The sequence below is a fragment of the Caloenas nicobarica genome, chromosome 3, assembly GCF_036013445.1.
Source record: "Caloenas nicobarica isolate bCalNic1 chromosome 3, bCalNic1.hap1, whole genome shotgun sequence".
In the NCBI taxonomy this organism is placed as follows: domain Eukaryota; kingdom Metazoa; phylum Chordata; class Aves; order Columbiformes; family Columbidae; genus Caloenas; species Caloenas nicobarica.
In genome coordinates this window covers 19,508,576-19,529,662 of record NC_088247.1, presented here as the reverse complement: position 1 = coordinate 19,529,662, position 21,087 = coordinate 19,508,576, and the positions used below count along the sequence as shown (strand labels likewise).

The 21,087-nt window shown below is 36.9% G+C and overlaps 2 protein-coding genes across 3 annotated transcripts in view; one reads left to right on the top strand and one right to left on the bottom strand.

Annotated features, from left to right (window-relative positions):
• RPS7 (ribosomal protein S7) overlaps positions 1–21,087 on the top strand; it is a 488,774-nt gene that overhangs the window by 378,431 nt on the left and 89,256 nt on the right. The gene's annotated exons all lie outside the window — the stretch shown is intronic.
• EIPR1 (EARP complex and GARP complex interacting protein 1) overlaps positions 1–21,087 on the bottom strand; it is an 84,750-nt gene that overhangs the window by 61,649 nt on the left and 2,014 nt on the right. For both annotated transcript variants that reach the window (XM_065632790.1, XM_065632789.1), the window contains exons 2-3: positions 13,566–13,649; positions 7,391–7,523 (exon numbers count right to left, since the gene is read on the bottom strand). In XM_065632790.1, coding sequence (XP_065488862.1) covers positions 7,391–7,523; positions 13,566–13,649 — 217 coding nt within the window. The remainder of the gene's footprint in view (positions 1–7,390; positions 7,524–13,565; positions 13,650–21,087) is intronic.

Sequence of the window (21,087 nt, the reverse complement as noted above, 5' to 3'; positions counted from 1 at the left end):
TCCTTTTATATTTACCGAAATTGTTTTCTTAGAATGATAGTTTTCCCCAAACACTTTGTGAGCGTTTACTCCCTTTACCAAATATTCTGCTGTGCAGAGACTACACCTACGCCATTCAGGAAGCAGCAATCCATTGCTGGCAAAACTGGCATGGCTACGGAACTCTTCAAATAGTCTACAGAAAAATCCTTCTGCATTTCTTCTTCCTTTAATGCTGTAGCTAAAATTTACTTTCTACAGCACTTTAAGTCCTTAGGAAACAGTCCACTTCCATTTTAACAGAATCCTAAAACAGCAGGTGAGAGAAGGGGAGGGATGTATAAACAAGAGAGCAGATTAAAATGAAGTTCTGAAGTTCTGTCTGAAACAAAGCACATGCAAGACATACTCACAGGTTTTTTGCGTTTCATCTCATCACAATGAAACATTTCTCCTGGTGTAGGCTAGGAGGCCCTTTCAAATAGTGAAGCAAGGCTTCTTTCAAACTTTTAGTAGTGATACACATGTGAAATGACTTTCCCCTTAGCAGGTGAATACAGATCTTTGATGACTACCAATTTCTTGCACACTTGAAGACTAATTTTCCTTCATTTTCAAACTTATTAAAAAAGAATAATAGTACAGTAAATATAATATCATTTTGGAGGGTACATTCTTGACCCTCACCCCACCATTATTCTTTTATGATATTTAAGAGTGCTTTTCTACTAAAATGCTATAATCCCCTTAATTACTTTGTCACCTTTCTTATTCGTGTTTTTAAAAGTGTTACTCCTGTCACATTGTAATGAAAGTAAAAAATGAATACTCAATTGATTACAGCTACTCAGACTAGCAAAAAATGAAGCTGCAAAGTTCCTAGAATTGTTCTGACAGAGTTTTCCCACTAAATACATCATTCTCCTTTTTATTTCTGGGCCACTGTGAAGCAAAAGACTTGATTTCTGCTTTGTTTAACAAGCGTAAGATATTAATAAAATATCAGAGGCAAATAAGTCCATATAACTTTTCAGAGATCAAGCATTAACCAATTAAAATGCAACTGTAGCACTCCAGCTTATTGTCACCTTTATTATCATCCAAAACCCTATGTACTTTGCACCCTTCTGTCAATAATCTTTTTAGCTTTTTTAAAAACCTAATCCCTATCGTACTGAACTTGAACAATGTGATTTAACTTCTAAAGCTAGAAAGCTACTAAAATTATTTTTTACCCTTAATTCTTACCTACCTTAAAGCTGTAAGTAGCAATCTTATCCTGTTCAAGAAAAAAATCTACCCCCTATTTTAATTCAGTTGACTTGCTGCAATAGAGGGGAAAAATGATGCATCAGTGCCACAAAAGCAAACTAACAATGCATAAGTTCATCTAGATAGCTCAAGTATTAATTTTACAAAGCCTCTTCCCCATCTCAAAGATTAGCAGTTTAATCCTTTTTTCCCCCCTTTTATACCTAGCTTCTTTCACATATTCATGCCCTTTCCTTCCTTCAGTCACGGAATCTGAGACGCTCACAATACCAAATAGCTGCCAAACACATTAGCAAAAAAAGTTACTTTTCAATGTAATGACTGCCTAAAACAGGTAGTTCATGTGTAAGGATTTTTATTTATTTATTTTTAAACCATGAAGCTGAAGGATCCAATTACATTTCTAAAACATAGGAAAGTCATGAGGTTCACGGGTTGCTATACTGGTCTCTCCCTCTCCATCACTGTAACCTTTGTTTAAAAACCCTATGAAGTCATATTTATTTATTAAAACAGAGATACAAAAATTAAACTTACAAAACGTTACCTGTTACTAAATCACTTCTAATGTTTTATCATGCTTTGGCTACATCCAGAATACCATTTGAATATAACCAATTTTTTATGGTGAAGGTGGCAAATGACAAAAAGCAGAAAACCAATCTCACCTCCAATCAGTTAGTAGATCTACCAACTCCACATCTTGTTTATTAGCAATGTGAGTTACACAAGAACAGTCTTAATAGATTTCTAGCATACGATACCACTGAGTATGTCAGAAATGTGTAGTGCGGGCGAGTACTATGCCACCACCACGGTAAATTTCTGATGTTTGCTCAAAGTTTGGCAAGACTACACATAGCTACTAAGCCTATCACTTGATAGTAAAATAATCTTCCTGTAACATCAGTAGTAATAGTACAAAATTCCCTAAGTGATATATCCAGCATTGGCGGAAGCAAGGGGGAGCACTATAATCGAGACACAAACTGAGTAAGAATAAGTTTTCCCTTTGTGATTACACAATTTTTCTAAATCAGTGTTTTTCATATGCGCGCATGAGGAGGGGTGCAGAGATAATTGCATGGTTTTGTCTTTATATTAGGACAAAATGGCCTAGAAAAACGCAATTTACTGTTAATATCCAAAGATATATTTGTTCTAATAGTATTAGAACAAGTATCATTCTAGCTAATATTACCATCCAGAATGAAAAGATATAAGACTTTATTAATGTCAAAATCAGAAATCAAAGTATTAGTAATGATGCTAACAAGAAAATGGGTTTTCCTGGGTATTGACTTGAAAAAAAATAAGGGTTTTTTTTTTTTTTCCTTTTTAGAACCTACTTTATATCACAATACCCTAGCAACATATCTTGAACTAAAAGAATATAGGGCAGCATTTAAATTACCTTTACTCATTGTTTAGAGAACATACTTCCCAAACTGTATATTCAGCAAGGATTTAAATTTCTTTGTGACTTCTTAAGAACAAGAAAGTTATTTAAAACACCTTATTTTACTCTTTAGGGAAGTTAGTGTTCTTGAAAGCATAAGAATTTAGAGAGATTGCAGAATCAATATGCCAGTAAATACTCTGTCAGACTTTACGTAAAAGGGCAGTAACTCTTATTTGACCTGTCTGCCAAAAATAGGAGTGGAGAGTCTGCCTCCAATTGTTGAAGTTGCTATATTCGGTACTTTTGACAGATCCCACCTAGAGTTTCTCAAAAATGAAAGCTCATCTCAAAATGATGACTGAATTCTGGTCACTTGCAAGTTTAGCCACATATGGGAAACACGTGAATTTATCAGAAGTCAGCACTTAAAGAAAATAATCTAGTGGACAACAAGAAAATTAATTTTCATTGACATAGAAGCCTAGCTATTACATTCAGGTTTTCCACATTACTTTGCTCTTCAGTAGGTGTACCAATAATAATCTACATTTGAAGTTCTACCTCCTTATGCCTCTTTCACTTATACATGTCAAGGAGATGTAAAAAGATTTCACAAATCCATGAAGCCAGGGAGAAGGGGCGTGGAAATCTATCTGGAAATCTCCTAGAGAGTGACAGGGGCAGACTGTTTCAACATCAATTATCATTCCCTTTGAGGAAGGTTTCCTACATCTACAACTCATTGAAAATAAATAAAAAAGCCTCATAACTTTGGAAGCAGATGCTGTATATACAGAAGAGGAAAAAAAAATATCCATATATACATATCCACGCACATGAAAAAAGCTTCAGATCTGTAAAATCCCACAACATACTTAAAAGTAGCTAAAATGCTTTCTTTGAAGAAAAATAAAGAACAAAACCACAAACATAGGAACTTCCCCATCCAACAGGATCTTTTAATAACCCCATCACATCAAGGCCTCTCTCAATCAGAACAGTAAAAACTCCCAAACATTATTATATCAGCATGCTTCTCAAACACACACACGGCTTACAGCTATCCATTTGATTCTTGACCCCATAGATAACCTACTGTTACCAGCTGCTTTAGAGTATCTGCTTCCCTCATGCAACTCTTGGCACTCAGCAGAAATTAGTGAGTTTTGCATTTTACATTATTTTGCTAAGTTTTATCCCTAGAAGAGAAAAGAGAAGCAAATAACATCAGATCCCTTGTATTTCAAAGCATACAGCAAGACTGCTAGTGTTGTCTTTGAATTTTGAAGCAGTAGCATTAACTGTCAAGTAGTTATTAAGTAAAAAAAGAGCTTGAGTGTCTCAGTTTTACAGGGGATGATAACAATTGGATACTGCAGAAAGATTCTTTTCATTGTATCTTGAAAATGTACAATTAAAAAAAATAACAAAGAGTAGATAAAATCTGGGAAAAGTAGATTTTAAGAGAAACCTTGTACCTTGCATAAGTCAGCTCTAGAAAAAGAATTAACCTGCCAATTGAAGAACAGCAAGTCCAAATGACTGAAACACTAAAACAAAAAATTATTCAGGAATCAATATTTTTCTCTATCATTATCTGCAAAATGCTTTTTAAAAGTTGAGCAAGACTCAAAAATCTCTCTTCAAAGTAGGTACACAGTATTATTCTTTCAGTTCAACCATTATATTCCCCAAACTTCCTGTATGAAAGGCATTCTTTTGGCACTGGTGAGGCCGCACCTCGAATCCTGTGTTCAGTTTTGGGACCCTCGGTAGAGGAAAGACATTGAGGTGCTGGAGAGAATTTAGAGGAGGGCAATGAGGCTGGTGAAAACAAGCTTTATGAGGAGCAGTTGAGGGAACTGTGGCTGTTTAGCCTGGAAAAGAGAAGGCTGAGGGGAGACCTTATCGCTGTCTACAACTACCTGAAAGAAGGTTGTAGCATGGAGGGTGTTGGTCTCTTCTCCCAAGTAGTAAGTGATAGGACAAGAGGAAATGGCCTCAGGTTGTGCCAGGAAAGGTTTGGAATGGATATCAGGAAAAAATTCTTTACAGAAAAGATTGTCAGGCATTGGAACAGGCTGCCCAGGGAAGTGGTGGAGTCACCATCCCTGGAGGGGTTTAAAAGACATGTAGATGTGGCACTTAGGGGCACGGGTTAGTGGTGGAATTGGCAGTGTGATGTTACAGTTGGAAAAGACCTTTAGGGTCCTCAGGTCCAATCTAAATGTTTTTATGATTCTTCTTTTAGACAAAAAACAGTAGAGCTGTGAAAAAAAAAAATGCTCTTCTGTTTGCACCTACTACATCTTTTTCTCATGAAGTAAAATAAGACCTTATTCATAGCCTTCTTATGTTAAATATCTTTAAGTGTGAGAAAGTAGAAGAAAACTCAATATCTCTCCCAATACAAAAGAGGAAATTTCAAAATTTTCATGAGTGCTTCACCCTATTCCATTAGTTTAATGAGCTATGAAATGCAAAGTATACGATTCCACTTCTTTTCAGTGCCACATTTTACCATTTATTTAAGCAACTTCCAAAGATAGCTATGAACAATGGACACCTATAACATTTCTTCAATCTTGCATTTCCAAAACCAGTCAAGATATGGGGCTCAGACATGAGATGGTCACAATATCTACGACTGCTCCTGACAGGATCATCTCATTTGACTGGTACTTCAGTGAGGAAAACATTTAAGTGTCTTTTTAAAGTAAGAAAACAAATGCAATACATGAAAGCATTTTAAAAGTTTCAATTGCTTAATTTGGTTGCATTACTACTTGAAATAAGTTATCTGCTAAACTCAGTATTCCTTACTATTAGAACTCCATGCTGTGTGCTTTCTGTTCTATACGTTGGTATTTAGAGTCATCAATAATCATTTAAGGATCAGATCTTGTTTTCTGTAGAAAGTTTTTGGCTGATGATTCTAAATGAAGATGCATGAAGTACAAACAATAAAGCTTGTTCAGAAACAATAACATTCAGAAACTAGGTAAACTAAATCTAGAATACAAAGAAACTAGAATAGAATACATGCATATCAATTAATAGATCTAATAATGGAAAACAGAAATCTCAAAGAAATTTAAAGTGTTCAGATAGAAGCTCAATTCCAGTAATCTCAGTAAGCTCTCTTCCAAATAGGATTTTCAATTAATATGCATATTGCCATACAGAATTGGTATAACATGCTATAAGGAAGATAAATATAGGCCTTTTTGAGAAAAGAGTTTTAAATTACTTGTTTTCATTGTACTTTCTAGAACAATACCTGAGCTCAAAACCAGATACAAATAGAATAAGATTGGTTAACATTAACTGGTACATTACACACATGAAATACTGGACTTGATAAGCCATCTCGTATCACCTTGCTGTTCAGTTAAATGCCAGGGGGGAAGGGGTAAATTCTTTAAAATGTTTCACACTATTCCATGAAGTACAATATTCTATAAGAAAAACAAAAACGAAAAAACCCACAATGAACTTAAAAAGGCAAGAGAAAGAAATTTAGAAACTCGTTTTGGTTTTCTTTAAAGGAGACTTCAGACTATTTTCTCAGATTCTCCTCCGAAACTAGCCAGAAGATTACTAAGACAACTTTACAATTTCAGGTCCAATTACTGCCTTCTCATTTTCTCTGTGGATCACTAGCAAGGTGAGGAAGTTACATCCGGTAAGTCAACTAGGGAGCAAAAAGTAATCAAAAAACAGGCCAATATGATTTTCAAAACAATAAAAAAACCCCCACACAAACAGAAAAAGTTCTTTATTACTCTACTGATCTTCTATAGTTGTCTTCAAAAGATTCACACAATAACTGTGAAAGAAATTCAAATTTTAGCACTTTTATTTCAACACCAAAAACTAGGAGAACCGAGCAATCCCAGAACCTTCTCTTTAACATAGCCACAAGGTTGAACAGCAAGAATTCACATCTCTACAGCTGTCCACAGACGCATGAAGTCTGAAGCTCACTACCTCATTCTTATATTCTTGGACTGTATTTCCATGAAAGAATGGGCTAATATTTACTAGAATAAATAATATTTATTCCGACTGACAGCACAGATTTCTTGCTTGTCGGAGAGAAAAAGTACTCCCTTCCCCAAGTAACGTAAGTGAATTTGTCAAGCCTCATGACAGAAAATCTTCAGACCTGCCTGACCCAGGAAATGTGCAGAGATCCTCAACCTCAGCAGCTGTGCACTTAGCGTTAGGTTTCACAAGGAACATTCCTACTGTTTCTGAGGAGATACCTAGGTAAGAATTTATAGTTCTCTGTGGGCATATCTGCATTAAACATATGACAAATATCATCATACACAAACTTCATCTGCCATTTTAAAGGGAGCTTGATGATGGCACAAAGCTGTTTTGAAAGACATTTACCTTCCACTTTCAAAAGCAAACATATGAAACAATTAAAAAAATGAAGCCTAAAATAACAGGAGTATATTTTATTTGCCATGCTTTGCATTAATCAGGCAAGCAATACTTTTACTTTGCTCCTTTCCTTGACATGAATGCAAAAGTAAATTTTTAACCAATATCACCTAAGGATACCAGACAAATGAGGTACAGGTAAAGATACAGCAGATTTTTTGAAAAATGCCTATGTTGACAACTCCAATTTAAACCGTTTACACATAGCTAGATGTTTGAGCTTTGCACATTCAAAAATATCAAAACACTTAAACAAGTTTAACATGGTTAGAACAGACTTACTTTTATTGTAACAGGTTGCTAGTACACCTCTATCTGCAGGGCTGGTACTAATGTGCCAAATTTCACCTACTTGATGAAGGAGAACGTTTTTGTTTATAATGTTATTTTCATCATCAAAATCTATGATGTGAATCTGCAAATACAATAAAAGAGAACATTAGGGTTTCAAATGTTTTCCTGTGGGTCTTAATTATACACGATGGCTGCACAGAACAATTTAATGAGAATTTTATAACCGATATCTCCTTTAATTAATTGTTATACTAAAAATTTAGTATATCATTGATTTCATGCAGGACATAATTTTTTAGAAAAAGACAAGCAATTTCCCTGTTTTGAGGAAACTCAAAAAAATTCTCAATTTTGCAACTTAAAGCTTGAAAGTGATTTTTCATCTTATGTCTAATTGTAAATAAGCCACTCAAATTGCAGTTCAACACTTCTTACAGTAATAAACAGAAATAACATTGCAATCTTCAGTCTAAACACCTGCACCAATCCTGTATCCAAATCAAATCCAAATATCTGACAAAGAAAGAAGGAGAGAGAGGAAAAGGACTCTCATTTGAAACAAATACTGTAAACATGGTAAGAAACTTTTGAGAGTTCACTTCAGCAATCAAGTATCTGTGCCAATATATAAATCTGTAATACTTGTTATACTAAATGGAAAAATAAGACATCAAACTGAAAGATGAAGAAAAACAATGTTTAAATATATAGATAATATTTTTAAAAGACCCAGCTTGGTTTGTCTTTCGTGATTTTGATTTGTGTGGGGTTGTTTTTTTTTTTTGGAGGGAGGGTGGGAGGTTGGGGTTTATTTGTTGTTTGGTTTTGGTTTTAATAGGTCTATGTTATTCTAATTTTTCCTCCCTATTTTTACTTAGTTGTTTTTCTACAGTTGGCTCAAATAGAAGAAATAGAGAAAGATTCTAGCCTGGCACAACATGCACAAGTAGCTTTACTCATAAGACTAATTCCAGTAAGCTCAACAGTGAACAAATAAATGGTAGAAGACCCACAATATTTAGAGAACTGTATCCTCATTAAAAATTCATTAGCAAAGCTGGGTGAACAATGAAGAGGGGGAAAAAAAAAAAACCAAAACCAAGAGGCATCCTATCATAATGACTGAATTCAGCCTACTGAATTAACTACTGCATCACTCCAAAAATCTTAGCTACACAGGATTACAAAAAGTTTTCTTAAAATACATAAGCTGCTAAATAGGTCTCAATCTAAACTGGTAATATTATGCACTATATTTTTTAAGGGCTGAGTTTACATGTTACCTTTTTCTTTCTCTTCCAAACACCGTCATCAGCAACACCCCTTTCAAATATAACGGTGGACCCTCATCACCTGTATTGTTCTTCCACTCTCATTTCAGGCATATAAACACCTCTGCAGCTAATTAGCAAGTTGTTTTTTCAGACTTCATTTGTTGCCCTGAACCTAGAAATCTATGCAGTAATTGGGGCACTATCCCTCTGCTCCACCAACTGCACAACCATCTTCCTGTCCAATTTGAAGAGTGATCCTCTTGCCTTTCAAAACTCTCCAGAGTAATATCACTTACATTTATCTATTGTTTGACTTTATTTTGGCTTTCCGTACATCCCGTCTGATCTGTTCTCTGTATCTCAATTCAAAAGCTTATGTTTATACTGAAAGCTCTTGCTTGTCTAACCATTAAAGATCACTTTAACCTCATCCCTTGATTTTTGTTGTGTCTTTTTAAAATAGAAATTGAAAGACATCATCTATTCAGCCTTCTATGCTGCTCTAATCACATACATTTTGATGTTCTGAATAAACTTACAACTCAAACTGTTGACAATTCAAACAGCTACTTTACAAGCACAGAACTTGAAGGTAAAGAATAGCAACATATTCACGACTCTAACGTAAAACATTTTGAACACACTTATGGCAAGAAGAGCAACTCCTGTTCTTATTTTTACACAGCAAAATACTGATAATTTGCTTTAGCATAACAGAGAGAAGGAGATCTCTGAAATTTACTGAATCAGGTATTTAACACAGAAAGAGTCTGAAATATGTGAAGATCTGTTGTCATTTAAAAATAAAAACTTCAGTTTCTCATGTAAGGCATAAACAGATTTGCTAAACATGCCTGTTAACAACTATCCAAACAAAAGGGAGGGATTGCAACCTTCCACTGGAGTCTCCTTTGGCAGCTCAACCCAAGTCCCTGAAGGTGAACCAGAAATCTAAATCTCATTTACTACACTCACACACATTTTCTACCCACACTAACCAGGTTAAGAGGGTCACTCAGCACAGAAGCGAAGGGAATGCTCTCTACCCCATCTGAAGCCCTTTGAAGGCACAAATAACCAATTTCTCCTGTGCTGTTATGTTTCTGCTTCAACTGACATAATGGATAGCTGGAAACTCTGCTCAAACATGCAGCTAAACAATTAAAGGGCCAGACTGAGACTTCTAGGAAAAATGAAATGTAATTATTATGTAAGAATATCGTTTATGCCCTTTTGAGTTGAAAAATGACATGTTTCACAGCTATACCAAACAACTGTCTACCAGAAAACATAGATCAGCTTTACAGAAAGAACTGCAAGAGCTACCCCAATGTTTTCCTGCTAATGATATTATCATGTTGATCTGTATACATGATAAATCGTATTTATCATACGGAATAATGACTTTGTCAAATACCAAGGACAAAAGAATTTTCTATGAAAGTGTATTAGTATCAAATAGAGCACCAGGGAAATGCCATGAAGACAAATATTTGCAGGAAGAAATATTCACCTATAATAACTGACAGAACTGAACAAACTTCAGTTCTACAGGGTGTTATCCTTTAGTTCTTGAATCATGATCTTTCTAACTTTTCTTAATGGAGTGTAGAAATGAGCTACATGGGTTAGTTAGTACAGCATATGAACACTGTAGATAAGGCTATAGAAAACAGTTCAGTAAGCTAAGTAAACACAGATAACTTTCTCAACATGACTGTAGCGTAATGGTTAATGACATGGAATTGCAGCTCTTGTGGAACACAATCCTTGTGGAACACACCTCTTAGAAGTAATTTATTTTATTACCAGTAACTACACAAGTGAGCTATTAATCTGCTCTAATTACACTGGGAAAAATTCCCACTGAACAGAAGTCTAAGTATTGCGGAAAAAGTGAGATTTGAATGAGAATAAATGACTACTTAGTTCTCCTCAAAATCTGGAAGAATTGCTAACTGCCAAGGAAATTACTAAGGAAGGGAGACTAAAACTAACCATTTTTAACATAAAATATATTTTTTTCTTCAGTTACACAATCTCTATAATTGATTTTTTCTTTCATCAGGTACTCATAGGCAGCCGAGACAGGGCAGCAGTTTTAGTTTGTCCAGTGCCCTGCTTTGTGACTATGTAATGCCATGCACTAAGGTAACCCACGAAAATAAGTATTTTAGGTTGTAAAACACAAGACTGAAAATAACTTGGAGAGTTCTGAGAATAAGAGAGATGAGGAAAGAATAGTGATCTAAACTTCACTTATATGTTTCCAAAGCAAACAGTAAGTACATCAAACTAACAGTATGAAAAGCCAGTTTCTCAATGCTGAAAGTACTGAGGACAAAAGTTGTAAAACTACGCTGTGTAGAACACAGATCTTGCATCAAAAAGAAGCTACTTCAGCCATTTCCAGCAAGTTATGAGAACCAAGTGCCAAGTACTACACAGTTAGCATCTGAAATATTGACAGAATATACAATCATAAACGTTATCCTTTGCTTTGAAATACCAGCATTAACAGCAAAATATTTTCACCAGATTACCTATGAATGCCTAATTTGCTTCATAGAGCAATAAACTTCAAAAAGGCAGAAGTTACCATGCTAGCTGTATAACTACTGCTTGTTTATTTGCACAACACCTGTCCACAACCAGAAGGGAAGAAATATTCTGCACATGATGTCGCTGCATGAGAAACTTCTCACTGTGCAGCACTTGGTCAAGCACTAGACGTTGCAAGCCAGCTCATAAGTTAGGTTAGGTAACTAAAAAGTTTTTAAACAAATCCAGAGAACCTAGTGCTGAATTAAGCAATAATGACTTGAGGCCAAGGGCACTTCTTGGGAATTAGCAACTAGCTGAGAGGAGCTGATGGCCTGAGGCACAGCTAAAGGCCAATAACACCCAAACATTTTTTAATACCCTAGGAAGCATCCTGCATTTCCATTATTAACGTTATTCACTGGAAAAAGAAAAGTATACTCAATCAAGTTAGAATATGTATATATAGAGCTATTTCTAAAACATGTAGTATATGCTCAATCAACTTACCTAAATCAGAACATTTCAATTATTGAAGATCTGCTGGATATAAACTGATAAGTGAAAATCATTCTCCAACTACAGTTTTGTAGCAGGATTTAATTAATTGAACTAATCAGTAAAAAAACATGTAGGAACCAGAGTAGGAAACCACATTTTAATCAAATGTGTGAAGACCATCTGAGACAGGACAATCAAAAATATAATTTTGTATATTTCTTTTTATCCAAGTTCGTTCAGCCACTTATTTTGCTATTGGTCCAGCAAGTACTACCTGAAATGTAAAGAAACTGAAAATGCCATCCCCCTTTGGATATTTCTTTCCTTGAGCCTCATCCAGTATTATCATTGAGTAACAAACTCAAAACCTCCCTGGGAATTGAACAGCTCACATCTCCCAGAGCTATCGTTCTGAGTTTATTTTGCACAGTCCATTACAGAGCAGATTCAGAAAAGTAGGGGTGACTTTCTCCATTCTAGGAGCTTCTGTGGTGGGTGTCAGCCTTGGCTAACAACCAGACTCCCACCCAGCCACTTGCTCCCCACAAACAGGACAGAAAAAATAGGAAGAATAGGCATGAGAAAGCTCATGGACCAAGTTAAAGGCAGGAAGATCATTTACCAATCACTGTTGCGGGCAAAACAGACTTCAGTAAATTAATTTATAGCTAAATAAAATAAAAATGTAATTACTCATTTGGAAAGTGGGAAAGAAATAGACAAACCTTAAACCAGCAACTTCTCTCTCCCCTTTCCCAGGCTTAACTTGACTCCAGACTCCACTAACCCCTTTCAAGCAGTGCAGGGGGCTGTGAGGCACTGGTGTGTGTGGTCAGTACACAGCATTTTCTCTCTGGTGCTCTTTCCATCTCACTCTCTTCCTCTGTTCCAGCATGCAGTCCTCGTGGGCCATGGTTTCTTCAGGAACATCCACCTGCTCTGGCACAGGTGCTCCACGGGCTGCAGTGGAAACCTGCTCCACTACAGAGCACCTTCTGGTCTTACCTCTGCTGTTTCTTAGTCTTCGCTCCCTCCTCCAGCATTTTGTCCCCTTTGTTTTCAGAGATGCCACCAGGCTGACTGGCTCAGCTGTGTCTTGAGGAGGGTTCACCGGAACAAGCCATGTCTGCCACAGGCAACCCCTGGCATCTCCTCAGAGGCCACTACTGCAGCTCCCCTGCTCCCAAGCCCTCAGCACCTACCCTCTGTACAGCTTGCTAATCCTGCTGGCCTCAAGAGCTCCTTCCAGTATGAAGGCATTTACTGAAATTCAGCCACAAAAACTAAAATTGCTGTGCAATTAGGAGTGCTGTGCTCTTAACTACAGAAGAAAGAGCCCAATAGAAATTGAGCCGTAAAAGTCACTCAAATTTTAGTTTAAATTGTTTTTAAACTTATGATCAGAATGGACATAGCTGATTACCAAAAATTAATAATGAAAAATCCAGTTTATGAAGCCTGACATACACAGAACTGTGCATGTACCAGGAGTCCCATTAGATGCAATCAAGGCTTAAAGACTTTTGTTTTATTTTGCATCTCTTCTGTGGTTTAAAAATGCCTCTGGAGAATCTATAGATTTAAATTATCAAAAATATGGCAGTTCCTTTACTAAACCAATCTGATTTAGTCATACAATTTAGAAGGGTAATTTAATTTTCAGAAAATATACACAGCTTTCATTCAGCTACTTTTCTTACCAATATCTTTATATTCTACTCACAGATGTCTTCGACTATCACTTAAATGTTCACATTCAAGAGGGGGGACAAAGGAAGAAGAATGATATCAGAACAATGTTTAAAAAAAGGAAAAAAATTACAACTGAAATTTGAAAGAAAAATTACCTGATTATCATATCTAAGAGACTGTGTTCCAATCAAGAATCTTATTGCATCTGTTTCTGCTGTTTGAGGTGTTAAAGCTCGTGCCTAGGGAAGAAGAAAGCCATTAGAAAAGTCCAATTAATACAATACACTAATTTCAGCAAAAATCTTGAAGCTTACATATCAATTATGATTTTAAGCATTACATTTTTACAATCTCCAGACTTTCTTGCCCTTTAGGTCTATTTCAGGTAATATATTTAGTAGTCTAATTTCTCACATTTGTGAGGTGCATGGAACACAGTACCTAGCCTTCATTTTAACAGTGAAAATATCCAATATTATAGCTGTTCTTCCAAAATAATACTCTTAACTTAACAACCTCCACAGAACAGTGTACAATTCTTAAATATATTAGCTACAATATCCAAGGAAGAGGTTGTTCTTTCAGAAGTTTTCAAACCATTCAGACTGAAGATGCCTGCATAAAAATGAATTATTTTTCTCACTGTTAACCACCAAGTTTAAAAGAAAGTTAAAAACCAAACCCCTTCTTTTCCACTCTAGGCCACTAGAAAAAAGAATTATCTGAATGACAGGAAAAATAATTTGTTATTCACCTATTGCGAATTTGCCATAATCTCATTATTTTGTTCTATTATTGTTGATGAGAATGCTAGACTCTCTGCCTTGTTTCTGCAACTTGCACCAACCACAGTCTTCAAAGAAGCAAAACAGATAAAGGCCATGGGAGACACTGAAAAATAAAGTATACCTTGAACTAAAATCACAATTTGTAGTTTGCACTAGTCATTAGTAGAGACTCTCTTCGCTAATTTTGAGTAAATGAGATGCAAACTAACACACAAAGGCCCATTCAGCACCCATAAGTAAACTGTGAGGAATATCCACTACTTCCCATGCAAAAAATACCCTAATATTATCGTTCAACATGATTTTTTTGTTGAAACAGAAAAACAAACCTTTACAATTCACATCCTTTTTGGCATGAAATAGCTCTCTTCAGACGCTGAAGCCTGTATTATAAGCAAATACTTCCTAGGGCCATCCCCTTGTGCAGCTGCTAATGATTACATTCTGAATTCAAGAACATTTACTTTCAATATAATCTTGTTTAAAAGTTTTTAAATTAGCATCAGAAGGATGACTAGAAGCTTAGAAGGGAATAGTTGAATTACATCACTATACATAACTTTATAATGATTTAATTCTAGAACACCAGCTTGAAGAGATTTGATTTTTCTGAAGGCAAAGCAATCTAAGCCCTGGCCTGGCAGTAACAGTAAGAACCAACTCATTTTTCAGAATAAGTTCTGAACTCCTACAGAGCAGATGCTTCTTATCTTTCACCTTGTTGCAGTGTAACCCCAGACAGCAATTAAGCACTACACAGCCGCTCACTTACTCCCCCCAGTGGGATGGGGAACAACACTGGAAGAGTAAAAGTAAGAAAACTCATGGGTTGAGATAAAGACAGTTTAATAAGTAAAGCAAAAGCAGCACGCACAAGCAGAGCAAAACAAGGAATTCATTCACTGCTTCCCATTGTCAGGCAGGTGTTCAGCCACCTCCAGGACAGCCGGGCTCCATCACATGGAACAGTGACTTGGGAAGACAAACACTATCACTCTGAACATGTGTGTCTCCCCCGCTTCCTCCTTCTTCCCATGGCTTTATAGACTGAGCACAATGTCATATGGTATGGAATATCCCTTCAGTCCACTGGGGTCAGCTGTCCCAGCTGTGTTCCCTCCCAACCTTTTGTGCACTCCCAGGCCAGTATGAGAAGCTGAATAGTCCTTGACTAAGGAACAATTAAAACATCAGTGTGTTATCAACATCACTCTCATCCTAAATCCAAAACACAGCACTATATCAGCTACTAGGAAGAAAATTATCTCAGCTGAAACCAGCATACACGTGAAATGTGCGATTTAGATAATGTAACATTTTGTTTGAGCATAAAAAGTTAAAAATGCAACAAGCTTATGAAGTATAGGCTAGTACCGTAACATTTATATAGGGAAAAAAGCATTAGAGAACATGATTCGGTGAGTAGTTTGTGTTCAAAACATACTCAAATGCAGGTCAGATCAGTGTGAATTCACCCTGATTTGTTTCTACTCTTCTATTTATGCAGCACTTACCTACAACAAGCCTAGACAGTGTTTATGATTGACAGAAATAGCCAAAGTTCACCAAGAAGATTGCAGAAAAGCTTTTCTTTTGGATTGAACAGAATTTACGTTAGCAGATCTTTGGTGAGAGCTCCTTTTCATTTCAGATGTGCTTTCAATTATTTTGAAGAAAACACTAGAAATAAGCTAACGGCTATGTATCTCTTTCAACCAAGCAAACTTATGTTGTTTCTACAAGTCAAACGGAAGAAACCTCCAGGATCTACAATAAAAGAAATAAGAGGGGTTTCACCCCTTTTAGAGCCTTTTGAGTAGGTCTTATCATGCTGCTTTCAAAAAATGGATCAGGTTACACACAAAGTGCACAAAATAAAGTTTTGTCCATACATGGTAACATTCATCATCAGCTCCTCTACCCCTTCCTTAAAATATTTAAGTTGATTCTCATTTTGCAGAAAAAAGGGCGTGAGAAAAATATTTAAACCCATTTCACAACAAGAAATACACTACTGTTTATTCTGTCATAAAAGACTACAACATCCATAAAATACAAGGTTCAAACTCAAGTATTCATAAATCAGGAAGAGCAGATTCATAATAGAAGTAACAGTTCAATGGTCAGTTGTCTCCTGCACAAAGAAATGCCTAATTTTGCCTACGTTGAGTTACTTTTAGAGAAAAATGAAAAGAACAGTCTATCACATATCACAAACTGGCTACCAGTTCATAAAAACATTTGTGAGAATGATTCGCAGAACGTCTGAAAGCTTGGAACCAGTCCTGCACCTTTGTGAATCAGATTTTGTTGAGCTCACTGTGGGCAAAAGACAGAGATCCTGTCACAGGCAGAAGGCTGCCAAATCACCTGATGAAAATATAGCAAAATCATTTTGAGAGGGAAATCAAAAAGCTGAGACATTAGTTAACATCACACATTATCCTTAAAGGGTAAGCAAAGAAAACAAAAACAATAAAACCTGACTTATAAGAAACTAGCAGGATGCTCCCAGAAGTTGATAGGCTAGCTAACCAACTAGGTAGTCTGGTTTCCATCAGATGATAAAAATAACCAGCAGTGATGATGACAGGGAAACAGGTAAAGCTACGCATCAGTCAAAAGTTAATCCAAGAAAAAAACCAAAAACAAACCAAAAACAAAACAAACAAACAAAAACTTGCCACTAACTGTAAGGAAGCAAAGGCAGGTGTGAACAAAGACTTGAGCAAACTCCTGCTCAAAATTAAAATCCACACATAAAACTAAAAACCAGCACACTACACAGATGCACTCATCAGGAGAAACTCAGGTTTTATTATTGCTGTTGGGCACACATGCTTAACAGATCCCACTGCATACCTATTAATTATGGTCAAAAGAATAACAAGCTCACACTAGATTAAGACACAGCTTTGACACCACATAAACTAGCTGCTCCCTTGTCTTAGAAACAGGTCCTGAAATTGCATCACATGTAAAGGAAAAGGACAAAGACTTAACTGCAAATCCACAGCAAAAATAAACATACATTTATGCAATGCAAATGGCATGCAAAAACCTAGAAAACCAGCATGACAGCAATCATTGTGCCAGAATGCAAGGAAGACTAACTGGAGACTGGGCATCATGTCCATGCCTACACCAAGCTCAGTGGGATGTCAGGCAAAGACCACCTTCTACTTTACCATGACAATTTAGACCAACTGGAGAATAATAAAAACCTCTGAGAGAAAGAAATAGGACAGAGCCTGCAGAGAGAAGGGTCCTTGACAACAGCAGGAGATGATCCAGAGGAACACAATGACAAACCTCAAAAAGTTAAAGGGGGCTGGTTTAAAGTAAGTGCTTTATGGAACTGTAATGCTCTGAATCTCTACACTTTTTTCATAAGTTCTCCTGAAACTTCCCCTTCTCCACACCTTTTGAAATATCAAATACATTTTTTTTAATTAGACTGTTACTATTTAGGGCATTAATGGGCAAAGAAAAAGGGATCAGTACTTCTTTGGTACACACAGGGTGTTTCAAAAAGACAGACCTCATTTCAAAGCAGTATATTTCAATGGCAACATGTTGCACTTACAGAAAAACTTACAAACAGTTTAACTAGGCATCTAGCAGTAATCATTTGAAACTCTATGCCCCACCCTTTCAAGTGGTAAGAGTTTCATTCATGGGCAGTCTGTGGTTGGAGAGATACAACGATTTCAAATTGGGTCCATCTTTTTGAACACCCTGTATTTTGTCTCGCTAATGCATTGCACTGGTTTGGTATCAGCAAACAAGAAAACATACACTGACCCCAACATTTGAATATTGGCGTTATATAACATAATCAAAATAATTTCTGCAACCCATGTATCATTTGAAATTCATACAATCTATCTGTACTAATAAGTAGCGGACTTGCAATATAATGTGCAAAAAACCCAGTGTTTGGTTTGCAGTTCCCAAACGTGAATTTAAAGTTATTTGACCATCTGCTTGTGCTCGAAACCAGAAACAGTATACTGCTACTTGGGAGAGTGGGAACCGAGGAAGGAGGAGAGGGGGGTGGCTTTGCTGATGCCCCATTCTAGAGGCAAAATACAAGGTTTCCCACGCATTTCCCGCCCCCCGCAAGTAGGCTGATAATGTCAGGAATACTACTTTTACCTTCTGGCATAATTTCAATTTTCAAGTAGGTACACGTTGATCTTTACCTAGGCAGGACAGCCTTGTTTCCCCATCACAGCAGGAGACCCTTTATCACTGCCTATGATAAACTGCAGTGACTCCATCAGTGAAGATGCTGGCAGCACACATGCCTAGGTGACCTTCAGTGCTCTCAGACAGCTGCTTTCCCCAAGTCTTTCACAGCACAAGAATTCCCACCACTGACATATTTAGTTCACTGACCCTATTCCAAAGACTGACAGATCCTGTAAACTCTCACAGCAACAAATGCAATCCTCACACAAAGCCTTGCATGGCACAATCATCCTTAGAAATCCCACTTTCACACTGTCACTGTTAATTTATCATGAACCATAATGGTCATAACAGTCATCTTTTAATAGTTCCTTCAAGTTCACATAACTGTATCTTCATATTGTCATTAGTCTGTACCACACCTAATATCACAATTCTGCTAATTGCTAGAGGGTCATAAAAGAAATAGTTTCTACCCAATTCACTTCATGCACTATAAAGATCTTTGGGGGATTAGTTAAGAGAGCTTTGCCACTTATCTACTTTTTTTCCCCCCCTAGTAAAACTTGAAGCCTAACAGTATGTTAGACTGAAGTTCCACAAGAAGTCCTCCCAGCTGAAATGCTGCCCTCAAGAAGGATCCTGGAGAGGTTGACAGGAAAACAAGCAAGAAAGTCACACTCAGCCTGGATTAAAATATACAGGATTGGCAGTCATTAGGCAAGTGATCTTAGAAAAGAAAGAGGACTGAGACAGAAACTAGGAATTTCACTAAGACGTTATCATGCAGTTTCTCAAACTGATTCAGTTTTCGAAATAAACAAAGACATCTCCAAAGCTGTATCAAAATTATTATCTACATTCTGTACAGGCCATTCTCTCTTTCCCCTTTCCCCCCTCCTTCTAATAAATCTACACCAGCCTTTTCCTCCAAAGGTAGGTCAATCGAGCTACTTTCAATAAATACTGATACTGTACATATACACACATTGTAAGAGACCTGTGACCAGTCTAAGTTTGCATTTCACACTGCTTTAAGTCTCTTATTCTAAAAAGTCATATTTGGCTTTAGGGAAATCAAGTTTCACCTTACTCTTGCAAACATTTAAGAAAATCCTAAAAATCAATAGTCCCTGTTCAGATGCATAAAACCTGTTAACAACTAATTGACAATACAGTATGGGCCAAGTATTGCTTATTCAAGAAGCATGACAGGACCACAATGCAGTACATAAACTCTGACAAAGCAGCCATGTGCTTTTTTTAAGCCTGCTTCAGCAAGATCCCAGTCTCGGGGTGCAGCTGGAGTTGTCCTTGTGTAGCACAGCCCCGTGGCCGGCCAGCAGGCTTCTGCTGTCCTTCCTTCCTTCCTCTTCCTTATGCATCTCCCTTGCAAGTCTATGGAATTTTGACATGTAACATGCAGTAGGAGTATCTGGCATGCTGAAATTCAGCTCCGTATTGTGGTATCTCCAAAATCCACTAAATGTGCTAATACGTGCTCCATAATTACCACTTTCTGGCACAAACAATGTTCCTCCTCCCTCCCACCATAACGCTGGCTAGCTTCTGCATGCTTTTAAACAAGCAAGATGTAGACTATGCCCCCAGGAATCACAGTTGGCATTGTGACAGAGCCAGATACCCACCCTGGACAGGCAATTTCCAGGGGTACAAGCATCACCCAGTCAACCTCAAACTAAGGCAAATACAGCATTTCCAGACATTCAGTAGTGCTTAAACACCTACTGAAAACATCACTGTTTAAAGACTCAAAGAATAGGATGGGGAAAACTCTGAATACCTGAAAATGAGGCCTATTTAACACAGTGTAGAAATACTGTGTACTCCAGGCTAGATAGTAAACATAGGTCAACTTTACACTGGACAAGTATTAATAGCACATAATTTCACTGAAAAAATAACACTTAGCGATACCCTTGGGACCCCATTTACCACATTCTCACAATTCAGGATACTGGTGAAGTTTACTAAGGTTCCTTTTAGAAGAACAACCTTTCCATATTGAAATGTTCTGCAGCTGCTGCTGTTGTACCACATTCATAATCATATAATAGAATAGTTTGGGTTGGAAGGGACCTTCAAAGGTCACCTACTCCAAGCCCCCTGCAATGAGCAGGGACATCTTCAACTAGATCAGGTTGCTCAGAGCCCCATCCAGCCTGGCCTTGAATGTCTCCAGGGATGGAGCATCTACCACCTCTCTGGGCAACCTGGGCCAGTATTTTACCACCCTCACTGTAAAACATTTCTTCCTCATGTCTAACCTGATGATCCACAGTCACATTACTCAGTCTTCAATTCAAGCAGCATCTCTCATTTTCTCCCACCACCCATTCCTCTGTCATTTCCTCAGTTTCACTACAGTTGGATGATCCGAGCAACTATGGTGGGATATTGTCTTTTTTTAAAAAAAGAAAAAAGTCACAAAAAGAATCACACAGCAGTGGTTGAAGTCAGATTCTTATTGACTGCTGGAGCCATGTGTAGTTTCATAGTCTGCAATCCCTTATATAGCTTCTAGATGTCCTGGTTTTGTCACATACAATTTTTTTTTGTAACGAGAGTAAGAAGATCTCTCTCTTAATTAATTTATAATCTCATCTTTGAATAAGCTTATCATAGAGCTGAAGATTAGAAATAATAATTTAAAAAAAAATCTAAGAAACAACAA